Source organism: Plectropomus leopardus, chromosome 3, assembly GCF_026936395.1.
Source record: "Plectropomus leopardus strain MGB_pleo_1.0 chromosome 3, ASM2693639v1, whole genome shotgun sequence".
In the NCBI taxonomy this organism is placed as follows: Eukaryota; Metazoa; Chordata; class Actinopteri; order Perciformes; family Serranidae; genus Plectropomus; species Plectropomus leopardus.
The window spans coordinates 14,398,342-14,414,672 of NC_142178.1; the positions used below are offsets into that span (position 1 = coordinate 14,398,342).

Sequence of the window (16,331 nt, forward strand, 5' to 3'; positions counted from 1 at the left end):
TTGTCGTGCTGTGTTTGTGCGTCTGTGTGCATGTGTGTGCGTTACGTGTCCAACAGCGGACATTGCGAGGAACATGGGTGCCAGAACAGTCATTGCCATCGACGTGGGAAGCCAAGATGAAACCGACCTCTGTAACTATGGCGACTGCCTGTCTGGCTGGTGGTTGCTGTGGAAACGGATCAATCCCTGGGCAGAGAAAGTAAAGGTACAGTACAGGTTGGCAGCGCAAGGCACTGCTAACTATTGGTGACTCAGCGTGTTAAAATATGGAGTTTAAATCGATATGTAGCGTTGCTGACTCTGCAGATCGAGGATTATGTCTGTTGGTGTTAGTGGCAATTTCTGGAAGCATTTTTACACCATCCTCTTCCACAGGTCCCTGACATGGCAGAGATCCAGTCTCGGTTGGCCTATGTGTCCTGTGTGCGACAGTTAGAGGTGGTAAAGAAGAGTGCCTACTGCGAGTACATCAGACCACCCATTGACCGTTTTAAGACCATGGACTTCGGCAAGTTTGACGAGATCTATGTGAGTTACTTCACACATGTTTGATATGGAGGGTGACTATCCAGCATTTACAAACATTACAACTTAATTATGATGCCTTAATTTGATTGCTGCAAGCCAATGAGGTCACAGTTTAAAAAGACGCAGCCCTTCATTCATGTCAATGAGGCCACTGCATTGACGCATCAAGATTGCTGATGCTGGGGGCTTCAGCAAGAAAAGGCAGGGTAGTCGACCAATCTCTATTTCAAACTCATAGATGGGTTACTTGAATCTGGATCATAAAGTCTTGTCTCATCGGTTCCTGAAGAAACTAAAAAGTCCTGTTTAAAGTGTGACTGCCTGATAAGAACAATAAAGCCCCTTCCCACCAGACTAAAAAACCACCAACCACTTAAATCATTTTTTTTGTCTTAAATGGGAATGGTTAAAATTGGCATTATCAGGACAAATATTTCTGCAGTAGTCATGACTTTTTATTGTCTCTGGTTTTGTTCAGCAGTGATAGAAACATGACATCTGGATGGACTAGCTACTTTTTACCCCTTTTGTGGTACGATAAAAAGACGTGCCACCAAAAACTGTATCCATCTCCGTCCAAGGAGTGCTCAAACATTATTCAAAACTAGTCAGCACCAAGTTTAAAAGTCAGCATAAGTGACAGATGTAAAAAATTGTATACCTACCATAAAATTGTCACTGGCGTCCATGCTGCTTTCTACTCTTTACTAACCTGTTTTCTGGCGCATTTGCAATGTCAAACTTGACACGTGCATGGCTTTGGCAATGGAAAAGGATTTTATCTCCTATTTTTTAGCAGGTTTTTTGAGAGTTTGAGTTTAAAAACCTGCATATACATGCTTATTTTGGGGGGAAAAGGTCAGTGTCAGGAAATATGCATCAATTTATCCACCTTCACCTGTGGCTCTTCCTTTTTTATCTTCATAGAATAATCCATCTGATATTCACAAAATCCACCTCAGCAGCACATCTGAGATACAGTTTTGGAAATGTCTGTCCTCTTGAAGTATGGATGGTTCATACTGGAAATGTTAAAATGCCACAAGCTGTACATTTTAACAAGGATGCCGTGTTACCAAATAAACTAAAAATACATCATAATCTGTCCAGAGTTACATATTTCCTGAAAGTGTCTATTCGCTTTATTAAAGGTACCTTGTATCTCTGTTTTTGACTACTTCAGGATGTTGGCTACCAGCACGGCAAGTTGCTATTTACTGGCTGGGCCCGAGGTGACATCATCGAGAACATGCTAAGGGACCACCGCTCAGCCGACTACAACGACAGCAAGAGAACTGACGTGAGAGAAAAGCAGACACACCACAAATGATGTGAAATGTCATTATTAAAAGTTATTACATCAGTATATAATAACAATTCCTTGTCCCGTAGTCCTGCACGTGTACGGGAGCAGACTTTACTGACCTTGCAGAGATTGTATCCAGGATAGAGCCGGTGCAAAGCTACGTATCTGCAGAAGGTAAAAAGATCACTTCATTATTTTTAACTATGAATAATTCCTGTGATTAAAGTCATTTTTACACGGCCTGCACGTGTCATGCTAAAAGTCCTTGTTGCAGCAGTCTCCTTCTATAGATGTACAGCTTCCCCTCAAGATCATGTCTGATTTAATCAGTGTCATAAATAAGAACTTGCAGCTTCGACCTGTCTTTTTTATTGAAATACAATAGGAGAGGTCCCTGATATTTTATGGGTTCTATCTAAACCTCTTGGGTCAGTCACACAATAAATTATCTCTGTAATATCTCCTCTATATCTTACCATTCAGCGGAGGAGTCAGACTGTCTGACAGAATACGAGGAAGATGGGATGGACACTGTGAGAGAGGAGGAGGGGGAGGAAGAGGAGGAAGAGGCAGAGGACCCTGAGGACCAGTCCCCCGGAGAGTGGGTCCAGAATGGAGTCTTTCAGACTGTAAGCATACGTAAATGGAAAATGTGGTGTTACTGATCCATGTTAAATACAGTTCCTTCTTCAACGTCAGTGTTTCTCCTATCAGTTACCTTCACTGAGTCATGGTGGGCCACAGACTTGTTTATAGTGCCACAGTGATCCCTGGCCTCATTTTTCCTGACATGGAAATTTTTCCAAAGACTTTCTTCCAGTGATATTTACAGGGTTTTAATTCTGGGGAAATGGAGAGCACTGTTATCAGATCTATTTAAAAAAATCTGTATTGGAAGATATCCTTTGCCTGATAGCAGACAGAATTGTCAACTAATTTGCCTCCATCTCCAGCTTCAGACAGTATTATTTTTTCCACTTTAACTGGTTTCCCTAGGGGAGAGTTTAATTTTTCCTCAACAATCACTAGAGATACACATATCCGCCTCAATTTAACCGCGTTTTAAGTCCACACTGATACGTAGTCATGCCAACATACTTGTTTTGCCTGGGGTTTTGAGAGTGAAGCTGAGCAAAGGGGAGACAAATTACAATGCTGCAATATTGATAAGACATGTTGATTTAGAACAGCCTCGATTTCCGTGTCTCTCTTGTCTTTAATGCTTACCATTGTTGATCTTACTGCTCACTGGTTTGGGTGCAGCGCTTGACAACAGCTTGACATGAGCGTTCGTCCCGCCTGTGGCGCTGATTGGCTAATTGTTAGTCCCCCCACTGTAATCATTGGTTGTTTTTTTATATCAACCAATAGTTTGATGGCAGACAAATTAGTCAACTCAGACTTGATGGAGTGGCTGGATTCAGAGGTCTGGATATCCTGAGTTGAAGTGATGCTGTTGATCCCAAGAATTGCATAAAAAGTATACATACGTATGTTTTGTACTCATTAGCTTATTTAGCTTACGCCTGGAATGTAGCTAGTTTTTCCTATTTTCCCGCAACTATATTTCCAGGAAATGGGAAATAGTTTGGATGTGTATTCCTAGGAATCCCATTTCCCAGGATTAAACCCCAGTGCAGAGATGACATTTTGGCACTGTAGGGTAGTTGACATTAGTGAAACCTTTAGATTCCAGCTTTATTGAAGAGGTGAAAACAACTCTCCTTTCTCTCACTCTTTTTCTGCAGGATGAGGAGAAATCTGTGCGACAACGCAGGAAACTCACCAGTGACTCCAACACCTCCGAAGTCTCTGACTGCTGACAGAGGGCCACGGAGGAATAGAGGGAGAGACGCGAGAACAAGGGCCAAAATACGGGTCCAAAAACTGTCACAGCTAAAGACTTGGGACGAGGCCACACACAGCCCCTGCAACTTCTGAAACTCTTCTGGAAAACTGTTTTCCTGCAGGAAATTGCTGTTCATGCTCGAAACTGTCGAACCTTCTTTGCATCAAGTGACTTCCTTCCTCACTCTCACGCTCTTCACGTTTGACACCACCATCAAAAATGAATATGTACGTTCTCGAATAGGACCCATTCCCACTCAGCAGATTCTCTCATCACTTTCACACCAAACTGAGCTATTGCCAGAATCCCTGCCTGCCAACTCCCAAACCTGCCAAAACAGGGACTCCCACAGTAACCAACACAACAAAAGAGGGACGCCTAAAACTTTCAATTCACTCTCCTGTTCCTCAGTTTCAGATAGCCAGAAGGACCCCCGTCTGTGTCTCTCAATCTTTACGTATGCCCGTACATCTTCATTGCACTCCATTAACGTATTACATGGTTCTTTAATTTCATGTGTGCGCTTGATGGGATGCGTGTGTATATGTTGACTGCTGTGATTTGTTGAAATAGTAGCAGGACACAGAAGGAGAGTAAGAATTACACATACTAGAGCTCTAGATAGCAAGAGTTATGTAAGTTTAGTGTTAGATGTCAAGTAGAGAGTCAGCAAAGGGAATCTGTAGGAGGAATAGATGTCAGTGTAGGCGCCAAAGTAGACTTTATGTTGACTGAACAGAGTTGGACCAGTGTTAGAAAGCAGAACAAGGATGAGTAAAACCAGGAGACATTTAAAGAGAGTTGTGACATTAAGTGTGTGGATGCAAGAAAAAAAAAAGATGGACCAGTGTGTAAAGTTTTAATTTAATTTATTTACAATTCACTCAGAGTAGAGTAGAGGAAGCTTGGTGCGCTGTAGGTGAACTGAACAGATGATGGTGCAAAATATGTCATGAAAACCACGAATGAATGAAATGATTTCACTGAGTGGATGACTTTGTGTTTGCGTGCTTGAGACTAGGTGTTTTGTTTGAACTGATGCCAGATAAAGACGTTGCCTTTTCAACCACTGTTGGATCCACTCACAGTGACTGTAGAGAAGAGAGACACTACACAACAAACCAATGTGTGCCCGCTTCTGCTTGAAAAAGGTCACACATTCAGTACTCGAGGTTCCTGTGTATAATGGACAATAAGTTGTTGATGTCTGAGACTGTACAGAAATTTCAAAACCTTGCCAACAAATTATTGTCAAATAATGTACAGAAACCCTTAGTACTCCTTTACTTCAAATAGGCAGAATTCACCTCATGTAACTATTAACACGTAATTACATGGACCTCTTGTAGATTGTAACAAGATTCCATTATAATATACACAATGTTGATATTCATATATGTATATGAGGTGGAAATTTGTAAGTTTATGCTTTGCTGCAAAACAACGGAACCTACGCATAAAAAATAGTTTCTTCTTTTACAATTAATTTTGTTTTATTTATATGTGTTAACTACTGGCTTTTTAAAAAAACTTTTTTTTTTTAATTTAGGGTTGGGAGGGCGGTGTCTTATTTTAATTAACTTGGCTTTAGCTGTTTTGCACTGAAATATTTGAAGTATTCCTTGCTCAGAAGATGTTTGGTTTAATAATAGCCAACCTTGAGATGCCAAGGGAATCTGAAGAATAAAAAACAGAGACGATAATTTAATATACATACTGGGAAAATAAATATAATATGCAGTATTTCATGTGGCATCTGAGTTTTTCTTTCTTTCTGTCTGTCATCTTTGTGTGTTTATGTTGTCACAAAGCTGACACAGCTGGAAACCTGCAGACGGGACGTTGGTTCTCAACTCCAAAGTCAATATTTGAGGCACATGATGCTTTTCCAGAAACTCCACATGTTGGCTCTTACTGTGAAACCACATGCTGTTAGTCTTATTAGAGATACTTAATGGTTTTATACATCAGCATCAAAGAATAAAACAAACCATATTTGTAGTTAGTTGTAGTCTTCTGTATTGTTCTTATTTGGGTCGTGACTAGATACTCGATTTTCAAAACTCTCATGGGCTCATAGAAATCAAGATTTTATGTTACAGAATCATTATTATTTTTAAGCACTATTTTCAGGTAATCTCCTTGTTTGTTTTGTTGTTTTTTACTAATGTTTCCTTTCTTTTTTGGCAATTTTTCAGGAAATGGTTGGTTAATTTTTTCTAATTTCTTGCAAATTTTGGGGTCGTTTTTTATGTAACTCATTGTGAGCCTCCCATGTGTTTGAAAGAAATCAAGCCAATATAATCAGGTTTCAAAGGGCAAAACTAAGTTGGTTTCGAGTATTATGAAGTTGTTTTTTCTTCCGATAAAGATGCATTTTTGGTTTTTGAGCACTGCTAAACAAAGACACAATGTTAAGGTGTTTTATAGCTAAAATTTAAGATTAACGTCAGTTTTGGAAGCTACTGCTTGTCATTTATGTAATTAATAACAATAAAACAAAACTAGAAAATTTGAGAGGAAATTTTGGCGGGTGCCTCCTCCTGCACCAGGTGCTAACTAGGTATTCATAGCACTAGCTACATGTGTACATGTACACATTTACTATTTTTGTAAAAGTAGTACAATGTTGTTCAGTGTTTAGAGATAGCTAAACATAATACTGACAGCAGCAATGCAGCGTGAGAAAGATGTTTACGAATATTCGTTCATAAATACTTGTGTGGGAGGGAGGCACAAGTGGGCCATTAATTACTAAGTGACATCTTTGTATTGGAGAACACACACACACACACACACACACACACACCAACATGTCTCTGTGTTTGTGTGTTAGTGGCCCTTGCTATGGTAGTTTATGCCCCACCTGTGCCTGAGGGACATGTTTTTTTTTTTTTTTATGTCAGGACGGGTAGCAGTTTAAAGTTTTAGTGGAAGATTAAGAATAAGAATAAAAATAAAAGTAAGTATGACGAATAATACTAACTGCACCACAAGTAAATGAGAGGCCACTTGTGATGCCTGTCTGGGGCCAAAAGTGTATACAAGTGTGCCCTGATAAGTGCCTGCACTGACGAATAGGTTCAGGCACCCAAACAATAATCTACAGTCATGCTCTGTGGTGAGTTTAGCTAAATTACAACGACAGTACTGCAGATTTATAATCATACAACATGCAACCATGCTATGCTAACAATAGCAAGGTTTCTGATCGGGTGACAGTGTCATGGCGGCGCCAGAAAAGTTAGCGTAGAAGAAGAAAATAGGAACCAGTCGGCGGCGTGATGCTGCAGAGAGCGCACGTTTTCTGCTGAGATCGTGATAAACAGTACATCGAGGGAGTGTTGAAGTTTAGTTTCTGCGTGCTCATTTATTGGTCTAAATTGTGTGAAAGCAGCAGAGGTCAGTGCACGGTGTTTTGAACAACAAAAGAAGACCGGAGCGACGCTGCGGGTGACGGAGAGGAGCAGCAACCGAAAGCTAGCCGAGCTAACCTGTGTTTCAGGTAAGATCTGCAACTTTTCTGGAGCTGACATGCAGCTTTTAGCCAATGTGGACCCTAAAACTGATGATTTAAGTAGTACCCGTGCCGTGGCAAGGTATTTAATACCTCAGCTGCGCGTGTTAACTTGGTAACACTCGCTAATAGACACTAAACTAAACGTACCCAATTTCACGACAAACTAAAACCACAAAGGTGAGCCTGATGGTGGAGCTAGAGGTGAGTGTCAGCTGCAGCACCTGCAGACAAACGGTGCCAAACAGCGATTTGATGATTATATTGACTCTAACTGCAGTTTAAAAGTCTCATAGGTCAGTTAAGCACCAAAATGTAATTTATTATATTAAATGTACTTAAGTATTGAAAAGTAAATGTTGTTTATAAAAAAGCAAATGGTCAGAATTTCTTAGAATTATGAAGTTTACTTCTTTGTCACATAAATCACCTTAGAAATTGAGCCAATGTTACACTTGAAATAAAACTAGTGTTTTTTTTAATTTTATTTTTTCAATAACTGTATAGACCAAAATCCAGTCTTTCCTTCTCTCCCATTCCTTCATTTATCCACGCTCCTTTCATTTGTTCCCTCCTTATTTTATAGGCTATGTAGTCTAACCAAAGTGCTGAGGGGAAATGTACTGGAGTAAAAGTATACATTTTATTTAGGAAATGTAGTTAAGTGAAAGTAAAAGTTGACAGAAATATAAAAACTCAAGGGAAGTACAGATACTCCTAAAAATACTTATGAACTGTAGTTAAGTATAATTACTCTGTTGCATTACACCACTGGTCAGCAGGACTCGTCTTCTGAACACCTTGTCAGTTGTTGAGATGTTTCAGTCTGCAACAAACTAAGAAACCGACACACAGCCACTGCTGATTGTGTACCTGTGAGGTAATGTTGATAAACCGCTGTCAGTCTTTAGATAACGACACCTGAATGAGCTCACAGCTTTTCTGATCATTATTAGTGTTTATTTCCATTAGAGGAAACCTAACCTCTGAACATCCGTGTGACGCAGCTTTATCTGACTGACACTGCTTTCCTTTGACCTGATATGGAAATCTTTCTGTAATGGGTAAATAGGCTTATGTAAATCAGGCTTAAGCCATTGATAATACCGTAAAACAGGTTTATCTGTCTGACGTACTGCTTTTTAAAAAAAATATTTAGTTATTATTAAATAATTATTATTTTATTTTTATTTTTTTATTTGTTTTACCTAATATAGAGTTTTAACAGAATTACGATGGAAATATTCCAGTAATTATGCTGTAACTCAAGGTCAATGGATAAGCACTCAGAATAACAATAACTCCTATATATATGTTGACATCAACCAGCATCTTTAAAACTAAACTACAGATATGTCATGTATATTTTTCAAGTTCATTATGGTCTCATTAGGAAGTTTCCGTCATGTCCAAACTTAAAAAGTATTAAGCTATTTGTTGAAGTTGTTTTCATCAAGATGTTTTCATGTTGCTGTTCATTGTGCACAATAGATTTTTTTCTGCTAAGGTTCTTGTTTTTCCACGCTTAAAAAAATATCTGCTGGTGATAAAGCTTTCTCTGCCACCAAAAACAGCTAAACTGTAATTATCTATTCAAAACTAGGGTTCATTTTAACTAACAACAATACCTTCAATTTGCAAGTGACAAAAACTTGTATTTTACTGAGAAATTATTGTGTAAACATAAAAAGCTAACAAATATCTTTTTAGTGTACCGCATATGTGTACTTCCTGTTCCATTTCCAAAGAAGCATCTTTAGGCTAAATTATTTTGCTCAGCGCTAAAAATAAATCCTTGTTGCCAACAACACACCATGAAGACATTTTTGCAAATGCATTTTTATGTAAAGCACAAATCAACACAGTGAAAATTATTTGATGGTCGTACTGAAGAGATAACATATCTTAAGACAGAGGCATATCTAGAATGTAAGTGTCTTAAAAACTAGAACATTTAATCTGAAATTTAAAATTCACATTTGAATGATGAGTTATCTCTAGTTTTATGACAGGAAATATGGCTTTTTTCTGTGCATGTCATCTGTTTGGGTTTGAATTCGTACAGGGGAATAGGAATATACATTTTTATTAGGACATCACAAAGTAGTGGTGTCAAAGTTTATCCGTAAGAATTGCACGGCTAGGACTCCACAGTCACCAAACATCAGCTAAAAATGGAAAATGCACAACTAAAATTAAAACAAGATTATCTCTTTTAGTGTGCATTTCATGTTAAAGTAAACATGACAGAGTCAAACTAGGCTGGACAGCTGATCTTTAAGGGATTCAGTAAGTTTCATGTAAGATTCTTCAAATTCTTGTTTGCAGCAGTGCTGAACCAGTTTGTGATCCTTAACTCCTTCTGTAGTTTGTTGACTTTGCTTTAACGTTTTGTTAGAGTTTGAAATGTGTCTGTTCAGAAAATGGCAGCTTATGTTGGTAATTGTCATTTTTGTGCTGGTTTATAGTTTTAACATTTGGTGAAGCGGCTGTTGGATTTGGTGAAGGCAGCTGTATTTCACCACTGTGTTTTTGAGTTTAGCCCCTGTATTGCATGTCCTTATATGGTTGACTTGCCTGGAGCAACATTTTGCGTCCTATTTTGTGCTGCTTGTCATGATATGAGTTGATTTGAAGAAACAGACATGAAACAGACCCCCCCCCCCCCGGAAAAAAAAAACCTCAAGCAAGTTGAGGTAGAATAAATATTACTTTCCATCACATTTTTTGTGCTTTCCTGAGTAACGCAAGGATGTACTTATCTAGTATGTAATATTGATTACACTTTTAACCCTTCATCATTACTCTTGTTGTCACTGTATAACCTTGACTGAGGTCGAGGTCAGTTGTATCTAACTGACTTTCCGACCTGCAGATAAGGACAGTACACCTGACTATGACTCCATTTCTATTTGAACTTCATCTTAACAACTGTAACATGACCAGAGCTAATCTGCACACACTGCAGCAGAACTGTAGCAGAAATTTAACAGAAACATATGAATATAACACATATGGCAGGTCTGACTGCTGTTCAACAAATCCACTTTTTTACTGACAAAATCCTCTATTTGTACTATATTTGAAGATTGTTTGCATTTAGTTATGAAAAGAGCGATAAAGCACACTACAAACACTAGCACACTACTGTAGCATTCACAGGCTTTTCAGATAAGTGCAGCTGTCAAGGCTGACAGAAAAAAAGCAGGTGCATTTATTCTGTCCGACGTGAGATTATTTAGTCCAACCACTGGAGCGACAGAGTGGAGGGTTTAAAGTCATGAGGCTCTGAATCTCACACTGTTAATGATATAGACCCTAAAGAAGTGAAAGACGTCATTGTTGCATGCTAAACAAAGAACCAATCAAAGTTTAGAAACTGCTTTTGTTTATAACATGAATATAGGGAAACTCATTCTTTTTTTTTAATCATTAATATTAAGGAAATATGTTAATAAAGTGGCATTTTATACAAACATGCATATACTGTAGTTTTGTAAAAAAAAAAAAAACCACTAAGCTTTTATATTGAATATTACATAGCTTTTATCCAAAAGTCAAGTCAGTGTTACATTTAGTCATTCTTCTTTATTGTTAAAGAAAATATTTATAAGATCCAGCATCTAAAAAAGCACACAGACTATAAAAATGTCCAGTGAGCTTGTTGCTTGAACATAAAAACAAGCATGTGATGCATTGCCTAATCTTATCAATAGTTATGCTTCACACCAGTGTCTACAAAGGAAGGCTATTACTTATGTGGTCATATTTTCCCTCGTGTGGGCAGTTGGTAAAAAATACAGAGAAGCAAGTGGCGTGAGAACAGCCAGCTGTGAGCATGTATATATGGAGGTGTGCATCGTCCACTGAGACCAGAGCGCGCGCAGGTTTAACCCGTCGGACTCCTAGAGCTTGTCAACATGAACTTCCTCACTGTGCTGTCCTGCCTTGGCCTGGTGCTGGTTGCTGCTGCCGCCCAGAAACCGAAACCCTGCGGTGAGTATTGACACACCTGTTAATGACCACAGAAAAAATGGCATTTTTTATGTCAGTTTGTAAAGCAGGACTTCAAGCGAAAGAAAGCAAGGTGAAGAAAGTTTAGGCAGTTGCTGAGAATAGAAATGATACAATTTCTATATGACAATGCCAAAAAAAAAACCCCAAGAAAATCATACACGGATAGTTTTATTGTCATTGTCACATGGTGTTTACCTCTTTTACAATACTGATACACGAGCAGCAGCTAGATATTAATGTTTTGTATTTTCCAATGTTTTGGAGGAATTTGTTTCATTTTTGGAGTTTAGTTGGCTTCGGAAGATACAAATCAAATATATTTAGTTTACTGCTTCCTGTAACCGCGGTCACCTAATTATTGTATAATGGGTTTTTGAATAGTTCGTTTTATTCACCAGCAAATGCACATTAGGCCGATAAAGTTCTTGTTTAATCTGTCTTAATATTACCTACAAGTCACAGCCTATTATTATTGTTACTGTTGTTATTATTATTATTGGTGGCAGTAATAGTGGTAGTTATAGTAGCAATAAATGATACAGAAGAGCCAGATTATAGACATGCTTTATCAGTTCATTTACCCACCATGCTACTGTGTGCTATCTCATTTCATATCACTAAAAGAAATGATTTCTGCAGCATTTTGATTTTTTCTCCCACAGTTTCTCCAATGCTGATGAGTGGCGGCTTCACCATCGTGAGTGTGCTCATATGCTGCAACACATATAAACCTCCCTCACGTATAATCGCTCTTGGACGGGCCTGTGTCAAGTGATCTCTGTCTTTCCCTTCACTCCCTGCTCTCTGTCCCTTTTCTAGATGGATGACAGTGGACTCTACATGTCCACAGGAACAATAAGCTACGATGCTTTTGGTCAGAGGATGCGAGTTAGAAACTACGAGTTAGTTGGCAATCACACTTCTTCTATGGATCAGCTGATGCTTTTCAAAGAGGTAAGTGACCGAATGTGCAGATTAATTTGTGAACTAGGAATTTTACTGATGTCCTTGAATTCCCTTTTTCTCCAGCATCAGCATCAGCATATATAAACACTGTTTTGCAGTACAGTCAGTGTCCCATGACCATGAATGATGGATTTTACTCCTAACAATGACAAATAATAGATGTAGTGAATAAATGCAGTATATTCTTTCACCTGATTCTGTTGAGTTGCAAAAGTCTGGGGCTGTTCATTAAATATTCAGGATGCTCAGGCTGGTGATTCCACACCACTGATATTGCTTTTAGCCGATAGCAGTTTGGCTTATAGCCATGCCTGTTGTAGCTGCTAATGGTATTATGTCAGTAGGTTGAAATATTGCCATTATTACAACATGAATTTTTTTATCATATTAAAATGATACTGGTATTATCATGGATTACATGATATGGTACACCCCTAATCTCCAGCTTAGGTATAAAACATACAATGTTATAATGTCTAATTTTTTAGTTTCTGCATTTTCTCACATGCGGTGATGCTGCCTCCTGTTAGCAATTTTCTTGTTACTACCAACTGACAATGACAACGATGGAAAAAAAACAGAAATCGACAATAAAAAAAACTTTAACACATTTTTAACAATATATAGAAACTAGTGCTTCCCCTCAATCAGAATTTTCAGAGACGACTCAGGAAAGGACAGCATTCATAATTTTTCTTTGTCCTTTCAGAAAGTCTATTATGAGATCAACTGGAGCAGATTTTCTTGCAAGAAGAAACCACTGAATGTTTCCTTCGTTCCCATGCAAGTTCCCTCTGATGCTCAGCTAATGGGTCAGGTTTTCATGGGCTCCTCCTCCTCTTTTGGAATGGGTGTGCTGTCCAACACCTGGTATGGAGCACTGCCACAGAACGGTAAGAGAAACACTGTATTATAAATAAAAAATCTTTTTTTATTTTGGCAAGACCTGAGGGGATGATAGCTCTTAATACAATTCACCATGTCACTGATTGGACTGACTCTAGTGGACTCTATGATGAAAGGCTGTGACTCAGGCAGACAGCTTGCTGCACAAATCAGGATGAGGGCACTATGATTACAGATCAAAAATTTAAATGCAAACAATATCTCAGGTATCCGACCGAATGTGGTAAACAATTCATATTTATCACTGGGCTGCCGTATTTACCTAACACACTTGCAGTAAGACCATAATTTATTCAGATATAAATTGTTTTCATTGTTTATTCCTTTCTTTATTTATATTGTAAGTTAGTTATTATATTAACCACCAGCACTGCGGGGACAGCCGTGGCTGGAAGCATTGTGTTTTTGGGTTGTCTATTTGTCACACTCTCAGGAATACTTTACCTCAAGAACGCCTTGAAGGGATTTAATTACATCTGGCAGAAACCTCCACCTTGACTCAAGGATGAATAGATTTAATTTAGAGGTCAAAGGTCAGGGCTACTTTGACTTCACATCTGTCTCATTCTTGTGAATGCGATACCTCAGGAATGTCTGAAGGAAATTTCAGTACATCTGGCACAAATGTCCATTGGCAGTCAAGGATAAACTAATGTTTTTGTTAGTTTTTTAGTTAGCAAATTCACACACACTGCAAAAGAAATGTCGTGTTGGTAACTAAATCTCTGTTTGCCTGCTGAACGTCTAGTCAATGAGACATTGCAATAAAGGTGTTTCTTTTTCAAGTTAGACATTGTGCAGGCGGATGTCTACAAAACTGTGTCTTACTAATCCTCCTCCTACGCACCTGTTTTGAAATAAACATGCATTTTTTTGTAATGTCTGTGACCCAACTGTTTAAATATTACCACAAAACATTTTCTTTGTGTGTAGCACGTGTGCAAGTACGGAAGAGGAAATTCCTACTTGTACAATTTAAAAGCATATAATGTTTTGTGCAGCACTATGTGAGATCCTCACATGTGACTTATGCTTCATGTCATCAGGAATGTATTCATTTGTCTTCACTGAGATTGGCTGCATCCCTATGACCATGTCTGTCTACACTCCATCAACTGGATGGGCCATGATCAGGTGAGAACCAGAGCGGACAAAACCACAGGAGAGCATTTAGACGGCTCCCACTTAAAGCCTCGAGTTCGGCATTTCGGCTGTCGCAGTCTTGGATTTTTGAAGCCAGACAGAAAGGATCTGTTTTAAGAAATTAATAAATATTATTTCTGACTGGGTGACAAGTTCTCCAATCACGTGTCACCAGCCAATTCTCACATATCAACACTTTTTAAAACGTGAGAATTAGGGAATCATTGGCCAAAATTTGGAATCAAATCTAAGACCGTACAGTATTTTCTGCCAAGAACCAAAGTTTAAAACACAAGTGTTGCAACATGGCACACTGTGCTAAATGCTGTCCTCTGTTCCTTATTCATGATGTCATTTTCCTGCTCCATCTCAACGTCAAATAGTCAGTAACGATTCTTCAAAAAAATATGTTTTTGTTTACATTTCAGCACCTTTAACTGGGTGTTGGGCAACACAGACCCCATGGACTACAGCCCTCCTTTCTTCTGTGCCAAGGCCAAGCTGGAGGAAACCGAGACCCCAGATACTTTCTTTACTGCCATGCAGTCTCTGGCCAAGAAGACCAAGAACCAGCAGTAAACATCTGGAGCATTTCACCAAGAAAATCACTAATACTGCTCCTGTCAGGACAGCAGAGCGAAATTTGAACCACGTGATCCAGTAATCATCATAGTATGGAATTCTGTTGAGTGAAACATGATTTCCAATTTTGTTTGACCTGTCGAGTTACCAGACAACACAACGAGTCACAGGAATGTATGTGTGAGAATCATTTAATACAGTCTCGACATGAGGGTAAAACCCACACGTTATCCATTGGTACTGCATGTTAAAAGAACTTGCAAGACAGTATGAGAAGATCCAGATCCAGACTATCAGAGTGAAAAGTGGAGAAAAACAGAGAACTAAGTAAAATAGACCTTTCAGTAACGACTTTTGTTGCTGTATCCCTTCTGTGTTTTCTGTCTTTGTCATCCTCTTCAATAAAATCAATTTAAAGCAGTGCATAATACTGTACTTATTTGGAGTTTGGATAAGTGTCCAAGACAGCAGAAATAACAGGAAAAACAAAATAGAGCAGAACAAAAGGACGAAGGGGAAATGTTAATGTTCAGTCCATATCAGACATGTTTTCCACACTGAGCCATGAAGCATATCTGTGGCACAATAATCATCATGTCACCAACACAAATGACAATAAGTTCAGGCCGAGTAGATGTCTTCAAAAAGTGAACTGACTTATTTTGAAATGTATATGTTTATGAGAGTTGCTTTTGGTTGACAAAAGATGTCAATGTTTTTGCTGTCCCTAAAAGCAAATTTCAGTTGGTCGTTGTCAAAATAAACACTGTACATCTGTTTTTGAGGGAAGCCTTTTTCTGTTAGAGGAAGATGGGAAAAAAATTCTAAAAGGTTGGGACTAATAAATATGAAATTTGCTAATGGTAGGCCAGAATTATGAGTCGTAAAGTCAGAGGATACACACTAGAAACATTGGAAAGATCCTTTTTTTCATAGCTCAAGTGAAACTTTCATACATTTCATTCCACATATATATATATATATATATATTACAGCTGTCAGATGAGTGGGTTTGCTGCATTGATAAAAAAAAGAAAGACTGTCCTCCCAAGAAGTCATCTGTATATTAGTTAGTAATGACTCCCAAAAAGTAAACCTTTGCTTCTTCTACAGAACCTTGGACTTTGGCATTAGGCACCAAACCCCCACTGTCCTGCATCCCTCGTCCCCTCTGTAAAAGAGCGAAACTGAGAGCCCAAATACCATCTCTGGCAAAGCAGACCAGTCAAGTGGTGTAAACATCTGGCTACCCATCAGGATAATGGGAGCTAATACTGCACCTTTCAGCGCAGCAGAATGACATTTATCTCACATTTATTTCACAAAATAATTTAACCTGATGAGATATAAAGGCAGCAGCATATTATTTTTAAGTTCATATGAGCTGGTCCTGTGGAGTTTAGATTGCCGTTTGTTAATATCAATTGATTTTAACAAATGGCAATCGAAACCTGTAGAAAACTGCAGTACTTGCTGTTCTACAGCAGATGGAGGCAGCACTGCCCTTATCTCAATGG

At 38.6% G+C, this 16,331-nt stretch overlaps 2 protein-coding genes and 1 long non-coding RNA gene across 5 annotated transcripts in view; all 3 read left to right on the top strand.

Moving 5' to 3' along the window:
* The window catches only part of pnpla6 (patatin-like phospholipase domain containing 6), a 39,165-nt gene extending 33,739 nt beyond the window's left edge, over positions 1-5,426 (top strand). For all 3 annotated transcript variants that reach the window (XM_042484718.2, XM_042484720.2, XM_042484719.2), the window contains 6 exons: positions 57-205; positions 376-528; positions 1,712-1,828; positions 1,921-2,008; positions 2,318-2,463; positions 3,583-5,426. In XM_042484718.2, coding sequence (XP_042340652.1) covers positions 57-205; positions 376-528; positions 1,712-1,828; positions 1,921-2,008; positions 2,318-2,463; positions 3,583-3,657 — 728 coding nt within the window. In that variant the 3' untranslated portion in view covers positions 3,658-5,426. The remainder of the gene's footprint in view (positions 1-56; positions 206-375; positions 529-1,711; positions 1,829-1,920; positions 2,009-2,317; positions 2,464-3,582) is intronic.
* Positions 5,427-6,747: 1,321 nt separating this feature from the next.
* LOC121942624 (uncharacterized) overlaps positions 6,748-16,331 on the top strand; it is a 96,237-nt gene continuing 86,653 nt past the window's right edge. The window contains exon 1 of the long non-coding RNA XR_006105815.2: positions 6,748-7,188. This is a non-coding gene — a long non-coding RNA (uncharacterized LOC121942624). The remainder of the gene's footprint in view (positions 7,189-16,331) is intronic.
* LOC121942623 (ependymin-like) lies at positions 11,050-15,242 on the top strand. The gene is made up of 6 exons (XM_088075681.1): positions 11,050-11,196; positions 11,880-11,914; positions 12,037-12,171; positions 12,893-13,076; positions 14,136-14,223; positions 14,661-15,242. Exons 1-6 carry the CDS (start codon positions 11,121-11,123, stop codon positions 14,809-14,811), a joined length of 669 nt encoding a protein of 222 aa, XP_087931807.1. The 5' UTR covers positions 11,050-11,120; the 3' UTR covers positions 14,812-15,242.

Excerpts from the sequence above, each read along its gene's own strand:
- LOC121942623 (XM_088075681.1), top strand. The coding sequence starts at position 11,121 with ATGAACTTCCTCACTGTGCTGTCCTGCCTTGGCCTGGTGCTGGTTGCT. Across the intron at positions 12,172-12,892 it reads AGCTGATGCTTTTCAAAGAG|AAAGTCTATTATGAGATCAA; the intron begins GTAAGTGACCGA and ends TTGTCCTTTCAG. Across the intron at positions 14,224-14,660 it reads ACTGGATGGGCCATGATCAG|CACCTTTAACTGGGTGTTGG; the intron begins GTGAGAACCAGA and ends TTTACATTTCAG.